The sequence below is a fragment of the Bombina bombina genome, chromosome 12 (assembly GCF_027579735.1).
Source record: "Bombina bombina isolate aBomBom1 chromosome 12, aBomBom1.pri, whole genome shotgun sequence".
NCBI lineage: Eukaryota > Metazoa > Chordata > Amphibia > Anura > Bombinatoridae > Bombina > Bombina bombina.
Genome location: NC_069510.1, coordinates 24821210 through 24846483, shown reverse-complemented (window position 1 = coordinate 24846483; position 25274 = coordinate 24821210). Strand labels below are relative to the sequence as shown.

The following is a 25274-nucleotide window of genomic DNA, read 5'->3' as shown; positions in this document are numbered from 1 at the left end:
TTGTGTGTATGTGTATATATATATATATATATATATCATGAAAAGAGGACCGCACTCACTGAATTTCAGACATAAATATCCATTTAATTAAGTGATGAACCTTTTACAGACTAGGTACTTGGTTGGGCAGGGACATTGAGGTAGTAACGTTTGAGACATCTTTTGAAATAAGGATTGAGACGGGTGTTTTATGCTAGAATAACATCTATAGATTAGAGTTGTATTTAATATTACTTACCTGGTGTTACAGGTCGTTAGATTTGTATTATTTCCATATATGACATAGGTCTCAGTATATAATTAGTGTTAGAATTAGGTTTGTTGAATAGGGTATGTATAGGCATTAAAGGGACAGTCAACACCAAATATGTTATTGTATAAAAAGATAGATAAAGCCGTTACTACCCATTCCCCAGCTCTGCACAACCAACATTGTTAGATTAATCTACTTTATAACATTTAAACCTCTAAATTTCTGCCTGTTTCTAAGCCACTACAGACAGCCTCTTATCACATGCTTTTTAATTAACCTTTCACAAGTGACTGTTAGTTCATGTGAGCTATATAGATAACATTGTGCTCATGCCTTTGAAGTTGTGCACGGCACAGCACTAATTGGCTAAAATCAAGTCAATAAATAATAAAGGAAAAGTCATGTGATCAGGAGGCTGTCTGCAGAGGCTTAGATACAAGGTAATCAGAGGTAAAAAGTATATTTATATAACTGTGTTGGTTATGCAAAACTGGGGATTAGGTAATAAAGGGACTATCTATCTTCTTAAACAATAACAATTTTGGAGTTGACTGTCCCTTTAATCACTTTTGTCCTTTAGCAGGACATAGCGTATTTAGAAAGATTCATAAGGCGACCATTATGATGTATACACTCAGAATTAAGGCACAGCTGGAATATATACAGTTATTTTCCCAAAGTTGCCTATTTCTTTTGTTCTTAGTAGACACCACTGAGATAATCTAGATATTAGTATTGTACAATTTCACTTTTGGATTATGGGTTGGTTTGTTGATATTGACATATTATAAGTGTAGAACAGCAGGTTTATGTGATGCATCTAGGATATTTATAGTTGTACATCCCTATATAGACTTTTACATATTCACATATTGAGGATTGGATACACAGAATTGCAGCTCCTACTTAACAGGATTGTTAACATTAAAAGTCACAAATGGATTTTGACTATTGAGTACAATCGGGTTTTACATACAGATCCATATGATATAGAGTATTATTTCATTTTAAATTTGTATGTTTCTTTCACTTGAAGCACCTATTCATTTTTGTGTTGTGAATATTTTATTTCGGTTCTTATGCATATCGGTACTTGCAGCAATATATTATTAGCAAAATCCATTGAGCTGGTTGGTGTATACTGACGCTTGCTAATCCTTTTGCTTTGTCAGGAAGTTTGACACTCTCAACACACCGTAGTTAGTGATGCTTGCTGATAACATGGAAAGAGTGAGTTTATAGCGAAATCTATGTTGTATGCGTTACCTGCTAATAAATAAGACCTTTTCTTGTTTCTGATCTGGTTTGATCTCACTAAAGAGGGAAACACTACAATTTATAAATTTAAAAAAAACTGTAATATGAAAAAAATAAATAAAGTAGGGCTGCCTATAATGTTTATTTTTTTGTTTTGATAAGAAAACCAAATGGTAGTACAAAAACAAGAGTGGTGGAATGACAAGTTTTTATGAATAACCTGTAAGTGTGTAATGGTGCATCTGCTGCCTGGTCACCTCTGTTGCACACAAGCAGGATGTTTAACAGATGTTCATGGTGTTGACAAATTGCAAACAGAAGATATAGGGGTTTCTGTGGCCCTTTGTATGCTTGTGAGATAGCTGACAAAGCTCCCTGTCAGGAACCATTTCTCACCTTTTGATTAGTCATGTGCAGTCTGAACTCATGACTAAATCCCTCAAATATTTGTAACAATGTGTTACCTGTTTGTAACCTTGATGTCTTGGTCTGATATATCCTGTGGTTCTATCTGTTACCTTGGTGAAAATAATCTCATAGTCTGCTCATCAGTCACAGATAAGGCTCTCGCATCATGAATATCTAAGTCTTTCATTTGTCTGTTGAGCAAATTATTCACTTAAAATGCAACGTGTAAGCTCACAAAGGCTTTGATAAGTTAGTGTTAACATGTACTGTTACCCAGAGACGTAACTAGAAACCACAGGGCTCAGGTGCAAGAATCTAAGGCCCCCCCCAAAAAAAAAAAAAAAAGTGAATTTGATAGATATCTTTTTTTTTTTTTTTTTTTTTTTTTAACATTTAACAAAAAAAACCCCAATGTGAATCAGATTACATGTCTGCAAAAGGAGGTACCCTGTGCCCACAGTCTGTGAGATGGTCTGACCCCTATTACTGTATATAGTGACACTGTTTAACCCACCAGTACGGTATATAGTGAGTTAGTGACACAGTCTGTAATCTGCCGGTGAGATGGCTGGCCTGACCATACCCGCTCCAGTACTTTATAAAGTGACCACAGTAGTCTGTGACATAGTCCAGCCCCCCGTACTGTATATAGTGGTACTGTATAGACTGACACTGTTTACCTCCTCCCCCCATGCTGTAGTAACAAGGTCTGTAATTTGCTTGTTCCACTGGTTATATCAGTGCAGGCAGCGGCAGGTCAACGGTTTTTTTTTTTTTTTTTTTTTAAGCTGGGCCCCCACCCTTAGGGGCCCAGTTGCAATTGTGACCTCTGCACCCTTATTTACTATGGCTTTTGCTACAGGGATACAGAATAATCACAATCCCTCAGTTGTGGCCAAATAGGCACAGCTGTGTAGCATGCACAAGGCTAATAGTTTTGCTTCCTGTACCATTTACACCAGCCTCTCTGGAATAGCGTATAAATAAAACACAGGTGTTCAATCTAAAAAGCAAACTAAATAAATAAAAGTAATTATAAAACATTTTGCTACTCATAATATATGGGTTACTATATTCTGCGTTTAAGTCCCCTTTATTTCATTTATCTGTAGAGTGCCAACAAATTGTGCAGCGCTAACCTCTCTCTGGTGATGCGGTGGTTGGCTGAATACACTCACATTGTCTTGCAGCAAGTCCCTGGCATCATTGGCACTTGCAGCAGGTGCAGAAGGAGAATGCCAAAAGAAAAGTAAATATGTTACAAAAATGTGTCTGATCGGATTAGAAATGCACTGCTGTGCCTTTATAATTTCATTGGTATTCTCCTTTACTATGTAATAGGGCAAAGCACTGTAGATTTGGGACATATTTAATGCTTAGCTCCATAATCTGCATGACCAATCACTTCCACATTCTTAGTGTGAGTAATAATTAGATGTTTTTTTCTGTGTGTTTCCTTCATTGCAGAGAATTGTGTTTGTTTTCTGAGGATTTAAAGGGACAGTCTAAACCAGAATTGTTATTGTTTAAAAAGATAGATAATCTCTATATTACCCATGCCCCAGTTTTGCATAACCAACACGGTTATATTTATACACTTTTTACCTCTTGGATTACCTTGTAGCTAAGCCTCTGCAGACTGCCCCCTTATTTCAGCTCTTTTGACAGATTTGCATTTTAGCCAATCAGTGCTGACTCCTAGGTAACTCCACGGGCCTGAGCACAATGTTATCTATATGATACACATGAACTAGTTGTGAAATACTGTCAAAATGCATCCAGATAAGAGGTGGCCTTCAAGGGATAAGAAATTAGCATATGAACCTTATAGGTTTAGCTATCAACTAAGAATACCAAGAGAATGAAGCAAAATTAATGATAAAAGTAAATTGGAAAGTTGTTTAAAATTACATGCCCTATCTGAATCATGAGAGTTTATTTTTGACTAGAGTGTCCCTTTAACAGTATTTTAGCTTTTCTAATCTTCATTGCTCTTATTTTGGCATAAAGTTTAGGTATAAACTACACACAGGGAAAATACTCAATATTTAATGTCCCATAAAATGCCTAATTATGTATATTAAAAACAGCTTTGTAATGTACTTTATTTTGCCTTTTCCCCTATTATTTAAACCCAAAATGTTTAGTTTTTCTACAGCCCCCGGAGAGTCTTGAGTGTGTCCTGCAGATCTCACACTGCAAGATACTGATTCTGTGATCATTTATACCTGTCCTTAAAGGGACAGTAAAGTCAAAATAAAATCTTCATGGATAGGAAAAAACATGCAGTTTTAAATAACTTTTAAATTTGCTTCTCTAATTTAATTTGGTTTGTTCTCTTGGTATCATTTGTTGAAAATCGCACATAGGTAGGCTCTGTAGCAGCAGTGCATTACTGAGAGCTAGATGCTAATTAGTGGCTGCACATACATGCCTCTTGTCATTGGCTCAGCTGATATGTTCAGCGTGTTCCTAGTGGTGTGTTGTTGCTCTTTCAACAAAGGATACCAAGAGAATGAAGCAAATCTAATACTATAAGTACATTGGAAAGTTGTTCAAAATTGTATGTTCTGTCTGAATCACAAAACAGACAAATGCACATATCTAATACACACCCCCAAGATGTCTTTCAATGGATATGCCCCTAGACTGTAAAACTGTGCTTAAAACATTCTGCTTATTTACTATAGATTTATCAAAAAAAATGATGTTTTAACTGTTGTTACTTATAATAAGCTCAGGAAATCTTTCATTTTATTAAAGGGACTTAAAAGCGCAAAAAAATATCCTCGAATGCGCTAATTTTATTATTTCTTTGTTGCTTTCATATATATATATATATATGTAACCTCTGCAAAGGTTAAAGTCAGCTACTAAACAGCATTGCACTACTGGGAGGTAGATGAACATATACTTGAGCCATTGACAAGAAACATGTGCATAGCCACAATTACCATTTTGATGCTCCTGAGCCTAACTACCTGCTTTTCAACTAAGGACAGCAAGAGAATGAAGTAATTTTCATAACAGAAGTACAATGAAAAATTTCTTTCCGAACCATGATAGTTTTATTTGGATTTTTATGTCCTTTTATTTAAAGGGCCACTAAACCCAAAATCTTTCTTTCATGATTCAGATAGAGAATAGAAATTTAAACAACATTACAATTTACTTCCATAATTTATTTTGCTTCATTTTTTAAATATCCTTATTTGAAGAAAAAGCAATGCACATGGTGAGCCAATCACAGGATGCTTCTATGTGCAGCAACCAATCAGCAGCTAGTGAGCATATCTAGATATGCTTTTCATCAAAGAATATCAAGAGAATAAAACAAATTAGATAATATAAGTAAATTAGAAAGATGTTTAAAATTGCATTCTCTTTCTAAATCATAAAAGAAAAAAATGTGGGTGGCATGTCCCTTTAACTCCCTCTTATTTGGATTATTTTAACTATTATAGTATTACATTAAAGGGACACTAAACCTACATTTTTTCTTTCATGATTCAGATAGAGCAGTAATTTTAGGCAACTTTCTAATTTACTCTTATTATCAATTTTCTTCTTAAATGGGAAGAGTCCACTGCTGCATTCATTACTTTTTGAAATTCAGAACCTGGCCACCAGGAAGAGGCAAAGACACCCCAGCCAAATGCTTCAAATACCTCTCCCACTTCCCTTATCCCCCAGTCATTTTTTGCCTTTCATCACAGGAGGTTGGCAGGGAAGTGTCAGAAGTTTAAAGATAGTCTTTTATGGAGGGTAGTACTCTTCGAAATGGGACTGGAGTTTTAAGTAATCCTGTCAGCCTCTCAGTGAGAGCATGGATGAAGGTTAGGGTCCAGAGATGCAGGGAGAGTCTTTCTGCAAAACCATCCCGACTCATATTAACAGCTCCTTGGCAATCAGTGCTGACGAGTTTCGCTGCCTGCCTTTATTCACTCATGTCCATGTCAGAAGGGAGGCTACTATCTGTCACACTTGAAGGGCCGTGTTTCTGGTCCATGGCGCAGATTCCGGTAAGATCGTTTCATTTTATTTCGATATGTGAATGTAATGTTAATGAAACAATGTAGGGTCCCAGTGGAACTCCTTTTATCTTAAAAAAAGGAATCATGGGTTAATATCTCCTGAGGGGGGTTATTGAACAGGGGGACTTTAATCATGTTTGTTATGTGGTTCTATCTGCTAATGTGTAGTTATTCTTAGGCTCATGGCTTTTCGAACATAAAGGCCTTATCATCCGTTGGCGCAATCTCTTTAGATTTACATGATCTTTTTGTGACTTGCATAGTGCACCTCGTGACCGGGTGCGTTTACATTGTTTTCCACTTCTGTATTCTGACTGTCTAGTGACAGAGAGAGTCTGCTTGTTAGTTGTCTGGTTCACAGGAGGTGGTGAGTGCCTCAGCCATTGGGGGTGCCGGTTAGTGTTTGTCATTTTTGTAATCCCAAAGTTATGAAGGATTCTGATTTTTTTAGAAAACGGATATCTCAGATTCGGAGAATGCGTCTTATGATGAATATGAAATGGCCTGGGTTATCCATGCCCATCAGTTATGTTCCGATTGCCATTCTAGAGTACTCTCTTCTTCCGAATCAGGGAACTTAGAGTGCGTTGAGCCATCCACCCCCGAGGATTTCATGTCCTGTGAGTCGCGAGCCCCAGAACCTTCCTTTGCTACGCAAGCAGGTGTCCCTATCGCCTTTACTCCTTCTCCGGAAGGTGGCTTGTTTCCTTCAGAGTTTACGGCACGGTTCAGCATGGCCATATCTATGGCGCTGACTCATTTTTATCTCCCAAGTGAAATATTTTTAAGGTACTTTCCGTGTTCTGTCAACCAGGGCCCATCGGGCGTGTGATCGCCTGATTCAGTTCAGCCTTCTAGTGAAACGTTGGCCTCTAAAGCTTCAGGAGCCCCAACCTCTGGGCCGGGGTTGCCTATCGATCCGGTGAGGGATAATTTTGCCTTCCGTTATAGGCTGGCACATCTTCGTGTCCAACTAAGACATGTTTTGGCAGTGCTGGAGGATTCCAGTCCTAGTGGGCCGAGGGATCCTCGGCCTTAGATGCTGGATGGCAAGCTGGGTTAGACGTTTTGGGATGAAGCTAATCTACTTGACGTCTCAGTTTTTCTTTCTTTTATGTATCGGTTCCAGTTCTGAGCTTCAGTGAATGGGGCTTCTGATCGGCTGGTCCTGTTGGCGTACTCATTCTCCTTGGGCGTTCACCCGTGGGTGCTGCCTTACTTTTATTTTAGGATGTATTTGATTTGTTTTTAAAGCTCATGTCTGATATAATTTCCGTTTTGTGAATGTTCTTTCTCTGGAACTGATACTTGCGATTTTGTGGTTGCTTGGGCACTTCCTCGGAAGTTGCATACTTTTGATTAAGAACAAAGTTATGTTTCTAGTTCATATTATCGAACCTTCGGGTCGATTTTTCTTAGATCTTAGAAAGTTCTGGAGTGTTCTTGTACCAGGCAGGTACTGGACAGGCGCTATCTGCTGTTCCTTGGGTTCATGTCACCCTCAAGGTGCTGATTATCCTGTCGGATTCTGAATGTCACTTTGGCCTATTGATATGGACTCCGGGCTCGGATCCAACTACGAATTATGGAGTCCTAGTGCGTAGATCCAAGGCTTCTAGAAGGAAGGTTGTGAGCTCTGATTTTAGTTGGTCGTCGTCTTTCAATTTGCTTTGGGATAAGTGATCGACTTTTTAAGACATCATTGTGGTTTCTAAAGGTCCCTCACATTCACATTCCTTTAGGGTTTGGAGATGTGTATGACCTTCGGAGGTCTAATATTCCAGGTGGTGGACGATTTACGTTTTCCCTTTCGGTAACTTCTGGTTGTTGACTCTTTTAGCCTAGTCACATTCCTTTTGGCGGTGGCGGAGTCTCCTTTTCTTCCCGTCTTGGGTTGGGTCATCTGTGTCTGGAAGTGCGGGCATGTCCTTCTTCCTTTTTACAGCGTCTCATTTGCTCTAGTGCTTGGAGTGCAGGGGGTTGAATCACCCCATCCTTTCTGCCAGGAGCGGCGAGGCTCCCATTGTTATTCCTGTTACAGGATTTTTGGGAGTCCAATCCTGGGAAGATCTCTGGAGACTGTTGTCTTCTTAATCTAGGAACTGCCCCTTGTCATACCGTGGTCTTTAGACTCCCTCTCTTGCCTTTGGGCTTGCGAGTAGGAGGTCAGGGGTCAGATACAGACCTTTGCCTTTCTGGGGTAAAGATAATGACCATTTATATACACCAGCGTGTAGATCAGGTGGTTAAGCCTGTCTACAAAGGATTACCTTATGATCTGATGTGGTTGCCATTTTCCGGTCAGGAGTTTTTTAGACTCTTGGGTTTGAGGCTGTTGCTGGTACTCTATGTCTGGGGTCTTAGATGGTGGAAGGCTCGGTCTTGGGTGCACCCCTAACCATAGGAGGCTGCTTATGGGTTCCTCAGGTGGTTAGATCTTGCGATTGGTCCCGTTCTCGAGGACTCTGGCTTAGGACCATGTCTCTTTCCTGGAACGGGCATGGGTGATTCCATTTAACCTTAGGGTTTGGATCTCCCGTGGGTCCCTTGAGGGGACGTGGTGTTTTGACTCTCATGGGAGATTAATAGCTGCTTGAGGCTTAAGTTTCAGGTCTCTTTCACGGGCATCTAATGCTTCCTGGTAGACTTCCAGTTATTGTATCAACTCGGCTGGCAATTTGATCTTGCCTCTATTGGTAGGGTGGTTACATTTATTTTCTTCCTCCTCTTCTCACCTATGGTGGGGGATGGGTGCTTGTGTTGCTCTCCTCGATTTGGAGGTACCTCAATATCCATGAAGGCCTGTGGGTCCTTGTTTTTCTCGCATCAGAAGATCTTTTCCCTTTCTTGTGTACTTCCTTTCCCTTGGGAGTGTTCCTTCTTTATGGAAGGCAACAGTGTAGGGGTTCTGGGCCCAGAGCACGAAATTCCTGTCATGGCTCATGGTAGCATGCCAGTTTTTAAGTAGTGGTCAGAGCTCTACTCTGGGGTTTTGATTCCTTGTGGATCTATCTTTTTTCTCCCAAAGGTCGGGGTGGACCTGTCTTAGGTCTTTAACTAGTCTTTGGGCTGGGACTGTTACCTTGGAGTGAAGGTCAGAGATTGGTTTGCTCTATGTAGTGTTGACCATGTACTTTTATGAAGTCTGTTCTCCCCTTTGGTGGGGGGGCTTTTGATGTCCATCTCTCTACTGGTGGCATCTGCAGCTGGGATGGGACGCTCCTTGGAGTCAGAATTTCTCTGGACGGGAGCTGCTGCCCAGTATTTTTGGCTCTTCTCGGTGAGATGAGGTCCTACGATGACTTAGGGTCAACTTTGCTACCTGGACTTTGGTCATCGCGAGTTCTTGTTTTTAGGTGACTCTGTGTTCTCATGGAAGAGCTCTTTTTTGTCTGCTAGGCAAATTATCCTGTCTGTTTGTCTAGCTTGTCTAGCCGGATGGTTCGACTTGTCTATGAGGCAATGGGAATCTTGCAGTTTTTTGGACCACCATATATGGTATGGTGCTGTGTTGGGAATATGAGGGTGTCCCTCTGGTCATCATAGTGATGTTTTTTCTGGAGTATGGCCTTATAATTCTTGTCTTTGTCCTCTTCGGAGTTTGTCTTGTGGCAAACTTGGGTTTGTTCAAAGTTTTGATTTTAAACCCTTGTTGGATGGTCCTTTGGATCTCTTAGAGGATTCTCTATTCTCCCTTTGGGGGTTGCTAGAGGTTCTTGCCCTTTAGGTCGGGGGTACTTTTGTGGGAGTCGAGAGCTGCAGGGCTGGGTCCTCAAAGGCTTTTGTGCTCAGCAGACTCTGGGTCTTAGTGGTCTCTAGCACGGCTTTGCAGGTGGTGTAACAGTTACCTGGGCTTCTGTTTTTTTTTCCCCTTTTCGTTTTTAGTTTTTTTGTAGGGTGTCGGTAATTTCAGGCTGTGGTGCCTTTCGAAGGGGCCACATTATTGTACCTGCCCTGTGTTTGCATTCAGTGTCCTCTATAGCTTGGGTATTGTTTTCTCAAAAGTAATAAATGCAGCTGTGGAAGAAGAAAAACATAAATTATGCTTACCTGAAAATAATTTTCTTTTCTTCTGACGGGAAGAGTCCACAGCTCCCTCCCGCGATTTGTATATGAGGCGGCAGTAAATTTTTGTTCTTCTGGCACCTTTTCCACCCTGATATTTCTCCTACTGTTCCTTGTTCCCTTGGCAGAATGACTGGGGGATGAGGGAAGTGGGGGAGGTATTTGAAGCCTTTGGCTGGGGTGTTTTTGCCTCCTCCTGGTGGCCAGGTTCTGAATTCCCAAAAGTAATGAATGCAGCTGTGGACTCTTCCCATCAGAAGAAAAGAAAATTATCAGGTAAGCATAATTTATGTTTTTTTCTTCGTTCTCTTGCTATCTTTATTTAAAAAACAGAAATGTAAAGCTTAAGAGCCATCCCATTTTTGGTTCAGATCCTGGGTTATGCTTGATTATTGGTTTGCAAAATGTAGCCACCAATAAGCAAGCGCTATCCAGGGTGCTGAACCTAAAATGGACTAACTCCTAAGCTTTAAAATACCTGCTTTTTAAATAAAGATAGCAAGACAACAGAAAACAATTGATAATAGGAGTAAATTAAAAAGTTGCTCAAAATTGCTGCTCTATTTGAATCATGAAAGAAAAAATGTGGGATTAGTGTCCCTTTAATATAGCTTTAACATAAATAGAAACTATAGTAGTGCATTCATATAGTTATAACAGATGTAGAAAGTGTGTTCAGAACTGAAGACATAATTATAGAAGTATAATGAAGTATCTCAGGGTATATGTAGACTTTTGCAGAGCTCGGTGAGAACTTCAGTGTGCATTTAAATGCACTGCTTTAAGTATATAAATAGACTTCTGCGGGCGCAATCAAGAAGTGCTCATTGCTATTAAAGGCAGATATATTTTTACTCAGGTGAAGGCCGGCACTTTCCACTAGATATGTTAAAAGCTACAAAAACATCTATCTGACCACAAATATGCTGTGTTTAGTCCAAGAGAACACATTTTCCTGCTTTTAACAGAAATGCTCCCAAACACCTCCTAATGGACCCTAAACCAACACGCGTAGACCGCAAAGTTCATCATGAGGTTCTGTACGTGGAAACTTAGATATCTGATGTATACGTTACAAGACAAGCCTGAAAGATATCATTTTTTGTCTATTTAGCGTCTAAAGTCTGAGCTGCGGTAATGGAAAATTATAGCTCATATGGCATTAAAGGGGCGTGGGTGTGCAAATTAAAGCGTCAGATTATCCTGTTTCACTCAGTCTCCTTTTTTGAAATCTAGATCCTTTCCATGCATTTACATTCCTTAAAGCACTACAACTATAACATTGTTCCAACCACTGCTGTCATATACTGCTCAATACACGTGCACACTCCTGAGCCTACCTCATGCCGCATTTACATAGTTGCTGATAATTGGCAGTTGTAAAGTGTAAAAATTAGCGCTTCACACAATTTGTCATCAGCTTCCATATATATGGCCCAGTTTTCATAAGTCCGCATTCCGTTTTGCCAGCCCATGAAAAACTCATAGTTTACTCAAAGTAAAAAAAAAAAAGCCGTATTTTTTATCTTCCACATGAAAACCGCACATAAACACATATTCAGCCTTTACCTGCGATTGATTCTTTGACATGGATTACTAAAGGTCTGAGAGCTTTGCTGAATAGTGATAGTTTGGAGAGTGTCTTTTTGTTTGTTTTTTATTATTGTAAACCTTTTTTTTTCTTTTCATTTTGCACACACATTTCCCCATCTTTGTGCCTTGCAGTCTACTTTTGTGAGAAGTAATTATTGGCTAGTTCTGCTGTCATTAAATGCTATCTGTGTAGTGTAAACGGTGCAAATTATAGGTTATCAATTCCTATACTAAACCTTACTGATATTTAGGAAGGACTACATAAAAAAAACATCTGTACTATGTAAACTGGCAAGAGACGTTACTCATTAAGGGCCAAATTACGAGTGGAGCACAAACGTTTGCACTCAAGCGATATCGAGTTTTGCGTGCGGGTTAAATTGCGCTGATATTACAAGTTGAATGTAAACACAATCTCTTGAGCGCAATCACGATTTACGGTTGAATGATTACCGCGTCCTCAGAGCTGTGGTTAACTGTTTAGTGAAACAAAAAAGTGTCACGAAACGCATAAAAAATTCATTACAAAGTACAGTTACTCTCATAATACCAACATCTAATAAGAGAAGAGGAAAACATAAAAGATCATATTGTGTTAAGTAAGTGTTATACTGTGTATTTACTGTAAATATTTCACAAGTAGATATATATATAGGTGTATGAATATATATATATATTGTACCAAAATACCATGAGATATACTGTATGTAGAAATGTGTGTTTTTGAATAAATAGAACATATTCTGCTATGTGAAGACCATTGGAATGTGAAATATTCATATTTTCATGTCGGGTTAGCGCACATGAGAATATGAGATCGGGTTTGCGCGAGGAGGGTGTTAGGTTTTTTCCACTTTTTCTGCTCCATTGACATCTATGGGAGAATTGGTTATCACGCTCACGATTTTGTAAGTTCGGCTTTTTGCGCGCATCAGGTTAGTGCATGTGGGATAATATTTTACTTTCAACTCATATTACCAGCGCAACGCGAATCGCACAAAAAGTTTACTTCTAGTGCAATTAGTTCTATGGGAAATTTTAACAGTTAACGGCTGCAAATAATTCATTATGTTAAACTATGTAAACCCAGCAATGCATTGCTGTTCCAGAGACTGCCTAGGTATGCTTTTCAAAAAAGGATACCAAAAGAACGAAGCAAATTTGATAATAGAAGTGAATTGGAAAAGAAAATTGCATGTTCTATCTAAATAATAAAAGTTTGTTTGATTTTACTGTCCCTTTTATCAATCACTGAAGCGCAGACAGCCATAGATAAAGTGATTTGCAAATTAATTTGCTATGTATGGGTTAGTAAATAGCGCTGCGGAATCTGTTGGCGCTCTACAAATAACCAATAATAATAATTTTGCCTTCTCAAACACTTTTTGTGATTGTGGTGCAGTGTATCTTGCAAGATTATTCGATTTTATGTAATTATTTATTTTAATATATTGTAGTGCTTATAATGTACATATTTGTTATACTTCATTAGAAATTACTTACCATTTCTGTACCACTTCCTCAGATTTCTCTTGAGCCTTCCAGACCCTGACAGCTTTTTCCTATACTGTACGTGTCCAGAGTTTTTTGAATTCATTATTGTGTTTTATCCATTATAACCTTTAAAACTAACCAGGTGAAAATACTCTGCGTTTAGTGTCAAAATTTGAAGACGTAAACTCGGTATTATTGCCAGATCTGAATAACAATTAAGTCTACAAAAAAAGTGTCCTTTTGACTTTCTGACTGTTTGTTCTATCCCACAAGTTGATTTATCGGGATGAGAGGAAAAACTTCTTTTTTAACAAAAAAACTTTTCCATTTAGAATTTACAGGGAACAAAAGTCACATTGACGCACCACGGTTTCTACCATAGTAATGACAAAATGTACTTTCCACAAAATGTGGTTCCAAATTTCCAGGAATATAACTTTCAAAACCATTAGATAGCTGACAAATTAACCAAAGAGGGCAGCACAGTATGTAATTATAGTGTGGCAGATACAGGTAAAAGGGATTCGTTTGACCACAAGTTAGGAGTGCGGCAGGAAAAAGTGACTTGATCCAGAGAGGATGCACTTAATGGTCTTCTCTGGCCAAACCTGAAAGTGGCTGATGTGAATGGAACAGATGAAAATCTGTGTGACGATACTGCACTGTACAACCCAAATGTTAGGATGTCTCATACAGACTTGAATATCTTAATCATGCTTCTCAACAAGACTTTGTTACTTTATTGATAATGCACTCTATACCCAGGACATACTTGAAAACGAGAGAAATCTCAATGTATCCTTCCTGGTAAAATATTTTAGAAATAAATAAATAAATATGCATAGCAGAAAATCTGATTTATCATGTGGTTGCTACTGTGTAATAACACACTTAATCATGCTTATCAACAAGACCTTGTTACTTTATTGATAAGCGCAATCTTTATTCGCAATTTTCCACTATATTTTATCCCCTGCAAGTCTCACACCCAGGCGCAATGTAGTGAAATTGTTGTGTTTGTAAAGGACAAGACTTCTGAGCCAAATATAAGCTCCATAGTATCATTGAATGGCACAGAAGCACTCTGAGTGCACAACTTTATTTATGTGCTTAACTCTTTTGTAGAGATTAAATCTAGTTAATCATTAGTATATATATATATTTATATACATAACTCCAAGGTACTATAGTGTATGCACTCCCACCATCAAACAGTATCCGCCAGGGTGCTGTAATAGTAGTCAAATATAAATTGTAGAATAAAGCACTCGCTGGTTTTCTGACATCTGTGACAATAGGTTTTATTTTGTGACAATTTTGTGACCAAATACTGTCCCTTCCTCTGATAAATATATATATAGTGAGAAATGAGGCAGACACTCAGGTAATCAGATTCAAAATCACTTTACTTCATAGGCAGCAGTACGGGCAGAGCAATGTTTTGGGGTTCACCCCCTTCCTCAGGCTCTCTCTCTCTCTCTCTCTCTCTCTCTCTCTCTCTCTCTATATATATATATATATATATATATATATATATATATATATATATATAAATATACACACACCTTTTAGCCCTTTCCAGTCAAACACCTTGTCATATATCATATCACATTTAATTAATGAACCTTTATTTCACACTGAATATATATAAAATACTTAATTGTAATCAGCTGTATATGCATTTTATTATACTTTTATTTTAGCCTTAACACTTTACTTCAGGTCCTCAATTGCAGTAAATTGTTTAGCTCTGTAATGTGCTGCGCTTGAATGTGACACATAACTCACAACTGCGATATTCTGAGTGCGGCCCTGCGATATCAACAACACTTCCATTTGTAATTTAGTAGGAGAAGTGGATTTGTTTAAAAATGACATGATCTAACAAAATATAGCTTTTTTATTTTATTCTAATACTGGAATGTCCCATTATGACCCATATTTTAAGATAGAGTAACCCAGAATAACATACAAATACGTTTTTGGTAGTTACCGTGTGTTCTACGCATGATCGATACTGACCATTATGTCTAACGTCACTTATCTTGTTTGTTGTTTCAGGTATTTATCTTCTGGATATTATTTATATCGACTCTGCATATCCTGCGTCTGGCAGCATCATGGAAAATGAACAGCGATCCAATCAAATGAACAATATTTTACGGATAATCTCCGACTTGCAAGTGTCATGTGGCTATGGTTAGTATCAATCTTGGTCTTTCTCGTAGAATTGTCTGTCTATGTTGTGACTGTCATTTTACATTATTTTTCTGTTTTTAATACGATTAGAAGGCAATGAGTGCAGTGCGTAAGTAACCAACAAAAATACGTGTTCATATATTCATTAATCCTTACAAAGTTTCTTGTATCCTTTTTTCAAAATTATATTACTTACATATGTTACATATTTAAGGCAAGTTTAAATAATTGGTTTTAACTGCTGCTGAAAAGCGTTAACCAATTTGGTCTCAACTTCCTTTTTTTTTTTTTTACTAGTTTTACAAACTGCCACTAATCCAATCAGCAGCTCTTGTTCCACATCTAAACTGTGCGACTAGCACTGCTGATTGGTTCAGAAGTGGTTTCTGCTTGGGACCAGCAGTGCCCCTTGGGTCCCTAGAGGTACTTCTACTTTGTGTTTAACCCCTTTGTGGAGGTAAAACACACACAGTAGTGCAGGTTCGATAGTCTGATAATTATATTACAAATTAGCGCATGTCATTTTTCAACTATTATGGCCCTTTTTTGAACTTCTGGTGATAACCTTTAATTTGAGTACAAGCTTCACTGGTTAAACATGTGGTTTGATCAACGCATTTCACTTTTTATTTAAAGGGACATAAAACCCATTTTTTCTTTCATGATTCAGATAGAACACAACATTTTAAACAACTTTCTAATTTACGTCTATTATCATATTTTCTTTGTTTTCTTTTTATCCTTTGTTGAAAAGCAGAAATGTAAGCTCAAGCGTGTGCACGTGTCTGCAGCAGCATATGGCAGCAGTTTTGCAACAATGTTATACATTAGCAGGGACACAAGATGGCAGCATTATTTCCTGTCATGTAGTGCATGCATGTGTACGCTATCTACCTAGGTATCTCTTCAACAAATAATAACATGAGAATGAAATAAATTTGATACTAGAAGTAAATTGGAAACGTTTTAAAAATTGTATTCTCTATCTGAATTATGAAAGAAAAATGTTGGGTTTAATGTCCCTTTAAGACATTATTTGTTAATCGACATATGTACATGGCCTTTACAATTAACATAAACTAACAAGAAATAACACTCAAAACAGGCAAGAATGGGTTTTCAGTAAACCCTATATTTAGACATTGAATAGTTCAAAAACCTTTTAAAAATGCTCTGGAAAAGCACCTGGAATACTATATTGTCTGCTATAAAAAGTATAGGGGATATTCCCAAGCCACTAATGCATTTGAAAAGCTTCTGATAAGGGAATTAATGTGAGTTTTTCAAACAGATTATATTGGGTTTAAATTGAAAACAATTATCTGATACTTTATGCACAACGATTCTTAAAGGACCAATCAATGCAATGCAGTAGAATTACATAATTTTCTGACAAATTTTATTTTTTTCTCCCATTTTCCAGCGCCCTGTATCATGTGACAGACATCAGCCAATCACAGAGTAGTATATGTATACCCATGAGCTTGTGCACATGCTCCGTAGAATCTTGTTCCCCAGAAAGTGTGAATAAAAAAAGACTGTGCAGAATTTGATAATGGAAGTAAATTTGTGTCCCTTTAATGGAATAGAATCCCATATGTTTATCTTTGTAACCAATTGATTTGTACGGTTTTTTTTGTGTTTTTAAATCTTGTATAAATCAAAGCAGTGGTCAAAATAGATGGAAAAGAATTGTCTATCAGATAGTTGTGGTACAATTAGAAAACAGAAAGGAGCCAGAAGATTATATGCTTTGCATTTCTTGAGCTTGTTGGCTACACAATATTCTGTTGAGTAATTGAGAACATTTTTAGAGGTAAACAATGCGTAGACTACTTGTTGTTCTACAACACCGCACAGTTGATCTTCACCACTGAAAATAAAACAAGGCTTTAAAAATATCTACAATTCTATGTTTACTCCTGAGAAAAACAATGAGTAACAAATTAATGTTTTCCGATGCTTTGTCTTAGGGTTCAGAAAAGGACACAAATTTCCATTTTGTAGCCCTTGATAATGCATTAAGAAAGTCTCTGTAAAGTAGGTTTCTGGCAGACTGTAATATGTATATATTTGGAGGAGGATGAAAGTTTTCCCCAGATGTTGAAATTCTATCCTTCTAGACCACAAAAGTCCCCTTTTTTCAGCTCTGTGTAAATACAGAATTGAGATCACCGGTGTAGGAGGTGCACAGATTTAATGAAAACAAATACCTTTGGAATTTTTACGGATTGGAGCAAAAGCCATGTTTATATGTGTGTCGTAAATCTCTCCTGCTGCAGCCTAGTCACGTATTCTGGTGTTTTATCAGGTGTATACCGCGACAGACATTTGTGTAACGAAGATGACTTTTTAAGGACTCCTTGTGTTTCTCCTGCTGCAGCCTAGTCACGTATTCTGGTGTTTTATCAGGTGTATACCGCGACAGACATTTGTGTAACGAAGATGACTTTTTAAGGACTCCTTGTGTTTCTCCTGCTGCAGACTAGTCACGTATTCTGGTGTTTTATCAGGTGTATAACGCGTCAGACATTTGTGTAACAAAGATGACTTTTTAAGGACTCCTTGTGTTTCTCCTGCTGCAGCCTAGTCACGTATTCTGGTGTTTTATCAGGTGTATACCGCGACAGACATTTGTGTAACGAAGATGACTTTTTAAGGACTCCTTGTGTTTCTCCTGCTGCAGCCTAGTCACGTATTCTGGTGTTTTATCAGGTGTATACCGCTACAGACATTTGTGTAACGAAGATGACTTTTTAAGGACTCCTTGTGTTTCTCCTGCTGCAGCCTAGTCACGTATTCTGGTGTTTTATCAGGTGTATACCGCGACAGACATTTGTGTAACGAAGATGACTTTTTAAGGACTCCTTGTGTTTCTCCTGCTGCAGCCTAGTCACGTATTCTGGTGTTTTATAAGGTGTATAACGCGTCAGACATTTGTGTAACGAAGATGACTTTTTAAGGACTCCTTGTGTTTCTCCTGCTGCAGCCTAGTCACGTATTCTGGTGTTTTATCAGGTGTATACCGCGACAGACATTTGTGTAACGAAGATGACTTTTTAAGGATTCCTTGTGTTTCTCCTGCTGCAGAATAGTCACGTATTCTGGTGTTTTATCAGGTGTATACCGCGACAGACATTTGTGTAACGAAGATGACTTTTTAAGGACTCCTTGTGTTTCTCCTGCTGTAGACTAGTCACGTATTCTGGTGTTTTATCAGGTGTATACCGCGACAGACATTTGTGTAACGAAGATGACTTTTTAAGGACTCCTTGTGTTTCTCCTGCTGCAGCCTAGTCACGTATTCTGGTGTTTTATCAGGTGTATACCGCGACAGACATTTGTGTAACGAAGATGACTTTTTAAGGACTCCTTGTGTTTCTCCTGCTGCAGACTAGTGACGTATTCTGGTGTTTTATCAGGTGTATACCGCGACAGACATTTGTGTAACGAAGATGACTTTTTAAGGACTCCTTGTGTTTCTCCTGCTGCAGCCTAGTCACGTATTCTGGTGTTTTATCAGGTGTATACCGCGACAGACATTTGTGTAACGAAGATGACTTTTTAAGGACTCCTTGTGTTTCTCCTGCTGCAGACTAGTCACGTATTCTGGTGTTTTATCAGGTGTATACCGCGACAGACATTTGTGTAACGAAGATGACTTTTTAAGGACTCCTTGTGTTTCTCCTGCTGCAGACTAGTCACGTATTCTGGTGTTTTATCAGGTGTATACCTCGTCAGACATTTGTGTAATGAAGATGACTTTTTAAGGACTCCTTGTGTTTCTCCTGCTGCAGACTAGTCACGTATTCTGGTGTTTTATCAGGTGTATACCGTGAAAAGACATTTGTGTAACGAAGATGACTTTTTAAGGACTCCTTGTGTTTCTCCTGCTGCAGACTAGTCACGTATTCTGGTGTTTTATCAGGTGTATACCGCGACAGACATTTGTGTAACGAAGATGACTTTTTAAGGACTCCTTGTGTTTCTCCTGCTGCAGACTAGTCACGTATTCTGGTGTTTTATCAGGTGTATACCGCGACAGACATTTGTGTAACGAAGATGACTTTTTAAGGACTCCTTGTGTTTCTCCTGCTGCAGACTAGTCACGTATTCTGGTGTTTTATCAGGTGTATACCTCGTCAGACATTTGTGTAACGAAGATGACTTTTTAAGGACTCCTTGTGTTTCTCCTGCTGCAGCCTAGTCACGTATTCTGGTGTTTTATCAGGTGTATACCGCGACAGACATTTGTGTAACGAAGATGACTTTTTAAGGACTCCTTGTGTTTCTCCTGCTGCAGCCTAGTCACGTATTCTGGTGTTTTATCAGGTGTATACCGCGACAGACATTTGTGTAACGAAGATGACTTTTTAAGGACTCCTTGTGTTTCTCCTGCTGCAGACTAGTCACGTATTCTGGTGTTTTATCAGGTGTATAACGCGTCAGACATTTGTGTAACGAAGATGACTTTTTAAGGACTCCTTGTGTTTCTCCTGCTGCAGCCTAGTCACGTATTCTGGTGTTTTATCAGGTGTATACCGCTACAGACATTTGTGTAACGAAGATGACTTTTTAAGGACTCCTTGTGTTTCTCCTGCGGCAGACTAGTCACGTATTCTGGTGTTTTATCAGATGTATACCGCGACAGACATTTGTGTAACGAAGATGACTTTTTAAGGACTCCTTGTGTTTCTCCTGCTGCAGCCTAATCACGTATTCTGGTGTTTTATAAGGTGTATAACGCGTCAGACATTTGTGTAACGAAGATGACTTTTTAAGGACTCCTTGTGTTTCTCCTGCTGCAGCCTAGTCACGTATTCTGGTGTTTTATCAGGTGTATACCGCGACAGACATTTGTGTAACGAAGATGACTTTTTAAGGACTCCTTGTGTTTCTCCTGCTGCAGACTAGTCACGTATTCTGGTGTTTTATCAGGTGTATACCGCGACAGACATTTGTGTAACGAAGATGACTTTTTAAGGACTCCTTGTGTTTCTCCTGCTGTAGACTAGTCACGTATTCTGGTGTTTTATCAGGTGTATACCGCGACAGACATTTGTGTAACGAAGATGACTTTTTAAGGACTCCTTGTGTTTCTCCTGCTGCAGACTAGTCACGTATTCTGGTGTTTTATCAGGTGTATACCGCGACAGACATTTGTGTAACGAAGATGACTTTTTAAGGACTCCTTGTGTTTCTCCTGCTGCAGACTAGTCACGTATTCTGGTGTTTTATCAGGTGTATACCGCGACAGACATTTGTGTAACGAAGATGACTTTTTAAGGACTCCTTGTGTTTCTCCTGCTGCAGACTAGTCACGTATTCTGGTGTTTTATCAGGTGTATACCTCGTCAGACATTTGTGTAATGAAGATGACTTTTTAAGGACTCCTTGTGTTTCTCCTGCTGCAGACTAGTCACATATTCTGGTGTTTTATCAGGTGTATACCGCGAAAAGACATTTGTGTAACGAAGATGACTTTTTAAGGACTCCTTGTGTTTCTCCTGCTGCAGACTAGTCACGTATTCTGGTGTTTTATCAGGTGTATACCGCGACAGACATTTGTGTAACGAAGATGACTTTTTAAGGACTCCTTGTGTTTCTCCTGCTGCAGACTAGTCACGTATTCTGGTGTTTTATCAGGTGTATACCGCGACAGACATTTGTGTAACGAAGATGAATTTTTAAGGACTCCTTGTGTTTCTCCTGCTGCAGACTAGTCACGTATTCTGGTGTTTTATCAGGTGTATACCGCGACAGACATTTGTGTAACGAAGATGACTTTTTAAGGACTCCTTGTGTTTCTCCTGCTGCAGCCTAGTCACGTATTCTGGTGTTTTATCAGGTGTATACCGCGACAGACATTTGTGTAACGAAGATGACTTTTTAAGGACTCCTTGTGTTTCTCCTGCTGCAGACTAGTCACGTATTCTGGTGTTTTATCAGGTGTATAACGCGTCAGACATTTGTGTAACGAAGATGACTTTTTAAGGACTCCTTGTGTTTCTCCTGCTGCAGCCTAGTCACGTATTCTGGTGTTTTATCAGGTGTATACCGCGACAGACATTTGTGTAACGAAGATGACTTTTTAAGGACTCCTTGTGTTTCTCCTGCTGCAGACTAGTCACGTATTCTGGTGTTTTATCAGGTGTATACCGCGACAGACATTTGTGTAACGAAGATGACTTTTTAAGGACTCCTTGTGTTTCTCCTGCTGCAGCCTAGTCACGTATTCTGGTGTTTTATCAGGTGTATACCGCGACAGACATTTGTGTAACGAAGATGACTTTTTAAGGACTCCTTGTGTTTCTCCTGCTGCAGACTAGTCACGTATTCTGGTGTTTTATCAGGTGTATAACGCGTCAGACATTTGTGTAACGAAGATGACTTTTTAAGGACTCCTTGTGTTTCTCCTGCTGCAGCCTAGTCACGTATTCTGGTGTTTTATCAGGTGTATACCGCTACAGACATTTGTGTAACGAAGATGACTTTTTAAGGACTCCTTGTGTTTCTCCTGCGGCAGACTAGTCACGTATTCTGGTGTTTTATCAGATGTATACCGCGACAGACATTTGTGTAACGAAGATGACTTTTTAAGGACTCCTTGTGTTTCTCCTGCTGCAGCCTAATCACGTATTCTGGTGTTTTATAAGGTGTATAACGCGTCAGACATTTGTGTAACGAAGATGACTTTTTAAGGACTCCTTGTGTTTCTCCTGCTGCAGCCTAGTCACGTATTCTGGTGTTTTATCAGGTGTATACCGCGACAGACATTTGTGTAACGAAGATGACTTTTTAAGGACTCCTTGTGTTTCTCCTGCTGCAGACTAGTCACGTATTCTGGTGTTTTATCAGGTGTATACCGCGACAGACATTTGTGTAACGAAGATGACTTTTCTTCTGTTAAGTGTGATCAGTCCACGGGTCATCATTACTTGTGGGATATTAACTGCTCCCCTACAGGAAGTGCAAGAGGATTCACCCAGCAGAGTTGCTATATAGCTCCTCCCCTCTACGTCACCTCCAGTCATTCTCTTGCACCCAACTACTAGATAGGATGTGTGAGAGGACTATGGTGATATATTTAGTTTTTATATCTTCAATCAAAAGTTTGTTATTTTATAATAGCACCGGAGTGTGTTATTCCTTCTCTGGTAGAATTTGAAGAAGAATCTACCTGAGTTTTTCTATGATTTTAGCCGGAGTAGTTAAGATCATATTGCTGTTTCTCGGCCATCTGAGGAGAGGTAAACTTCAGATCAGGGGACAGCAGGCAGATTAATCTGCAAAGAGGTATGTAGCAGTTTATTATTTTCTGACATGGAATTGATGAGAAAATCCTGCCATACCGTTATAATGTAAACTCAGCCTTGAATGCAGTAGATGTAGCTGATATCAGGCTGTCATGTATGTATATTTTACACTTCAGTTTTCTGGGAAATGGTACTTCTCTGGCTTTTAAACTGTATACATAGACTTAACCTATTTTGCAGGGACTTGCAATAGGTTTTAAATGACAATTAATTATTGAGGTAAAACGTTTTTTTGCTGGCATGTAAAAACGTTTTTTTCTCTGAGGTACTGGGTGAAAAAATGTTTTGGGCACTTTTTTTCCACTTGGCAATAGTTTTGATTTAAATTAGAGCAGTTCACTGATCCCTCTCACTGTTATGTGTGTGGGGGAGGGGCCATTTTTGGCGCTTTTACTATGCATCAGAAAAACTCAGTCAGAGGTTCATTTTCTTCCTGCATGATCCGGTTCATCTCTACAGAGTTCAGGGATCTCAAGAGTCTTTTTTGAGGGAAGTAATCATTACAGCAGAGCTGTGCTGATTGTATTGACTGTGATATAAAAAACGTTTATTTGTGTATTTTTTTCTGCTGCCTGGGTTAGTTATCATTTGCTGAGGGGAACAATCCTTTGCTAAAACTGTATATTCTGACAAAGATTGATGCTATAACTTAATTATTTTATCTGTTATAATATTTTCTGTGCTTCTTAAAGGCACAGTTCGTTTTCATATTATTTGTAAATTACTTTGAAAAGTATTTCCAAGTTGCTGTTTATTTGCTAGTGTGTTAAACATGTCTGATTCAGAGGAATATCTCTGTGCTATATGTGTTAATGCCAAAGTGGAGCCCAATAGAAATTTATGTACTAAATGTATTGATGCTACTGTAAAAAATAGTCAATCTGTACAAATTGAACATATTTCACCAAACAACGAGGGGAGAGTTATGCCGACTAACTCGCCTCACGTGTCAGTACCTGCATCTCCCGCTCAGGAGGTGCGTGATATTGTAGCGCCGAGTGCATCTGGGCGGCCATTACAAATCACATTACAAGATATGGCTACTGTTATGACTGAAGTTTTGGCTAAACTACCAGAACTAAGAGGTAAACGTGATCACTCTGGGATGAGAACAGAGTGCGCTGATAATGCAAGGGCCATGTCTGATACTGCGTCACAGTTTGCAGAACGTGAAGACGGAGAGCTTCATTCTGTGGGTGACGGTTCTGATCCAAATAAACTGGACTCAGACATTTCAAATTTTAAATTTAAGCTTGAGAACCTCCGTGTGTTACTAGGGGGGGTATTAGCGGCTCTGAATGATTGTAACACAGTTGCAATCCCAGAAAAAATGTGTAGGTTGGATAAATATTTTGCGGTACCGACGAGTACTGACGTTTTTCCTATACCTAAGAGACTTACTGACATTGTTACTAAGGAGTGGGATAGACCCGGTGTGCCTTTCTCACCCCCTCCTATATTCAGAAAAATGTTTCCAATAGACGCCGCCACACGGGACTTATGGCAAATGGTCCCTAAGGTGGAGGGAGCAGTTTCTACTTTAGCTAAGCGTACCACTATCCCAGTGGAGGATAGCTGTGCTTTTTCAGATCCAATGGATAAAAAATTAGAGGGTTACCTTAAGAAAATGTTTGTTCAACAAGGGTTTATATTGCAACCTCTTGCATGTATTGCGCCTGTCACGGCTGCAGCAGCATTTTGGTTTGAGTGTCTGGAAGAGACACTTCAATCATCCACACTAGATGACATCACACACAAACTTAAATTCCTTAAGTTAGCTAATTCATTTATTTCAGATGCCGTAGTACATTTAACTAAACTTGCGGCCAAAAATTCAGGATTCGCCATTCAGGCACGCAGAGCTCTGTGGCTAAAATCCTGGTCAGCTGATGTTACGTCTAAATCTAAATTGCTTAATATTCCTTTCAAAGGGCAGACCTTATTCGGGCCCGGCTTGAAAGAGATTATTGATGACATTACAGGAGGTAAAGGTCATGCCCTGCCTCAGGACAAGGCCAAAGCCAAGGCTAGACAGTCCAATTTTCGTTCCTTTCGTAATTTCAAAGCAGGAGCAGCATCAACTTCCTCTGCACCAAAACAGGAAGGAGCTGTTGCTCGCTACAGACAAGGCTGGAAACCTAACCAGTCCTGGAACAGGGGCAAACAGGCCAGAAAACCTGCTGCTGCCCCTAAGACAGCATGAATTGAGGGCCCCCGATCCGGGACCGGATCTAGTGGGGGGCAGACTTTCCCTCTTCGCCCAGGCTTGGGCAAGAGATGTTCAGGATCCCTGGGCGTTAGAGATCATATCTCAGGGATACCTTCTGGACTTCAAATCCTCTCCCCCAAGAGGGAGATTTCATCTGTCAAGGTTGTCAACAAACCTAACAAAGAAGGAAGCGTTTCTACGCTGCGTACAAGATCTTTTATTAATGGGAGTGATCCATCCAGTTCCGCGGTTGGAACAAGGACAAGGGTTTTACTCAAATCTGTTTGTAGTTCCCAAAAAAAGAGGGAACCTTCAGGCCAATCTTGGATTTAAAGATCCTAAACAAATTCCTAAGAGTTCCATCGTTCAAGATGGAAACTATTCGAACAATTTTGCCCATGATCCAAGAGGGTCAGTACTTGACCACAGTGGATTTAAAGGATGCT

General features: G+C 39.2%; 1 protein-coding gene across 6 annotated transcripts in view; it reads left to right on the top strand.

Annotated features, from left to right (window-relative positions):
* The window catches only part of RALGPS1 (Ral GEF with PH domain and SH3 binding motif 1), a 1173485-nt gene that overhangs the window by 825923 nt on the left and 322288 nt on the right, over positions 1–25274 (top strand). For all 6 annotated transcript variants that reach the window (XM_053695590.1, XM_053695591.1, XM_053695594.1 and 3 more), the window contains one exon: positions 15166–15303. In XM_053695590.1, the coding sequence (XP_053551565.1) occupies positions 15166–15303 (138 nt within the window). The remainder of the gene's footprint in view (positions 1–15165; positions 15304–25274) is intronic.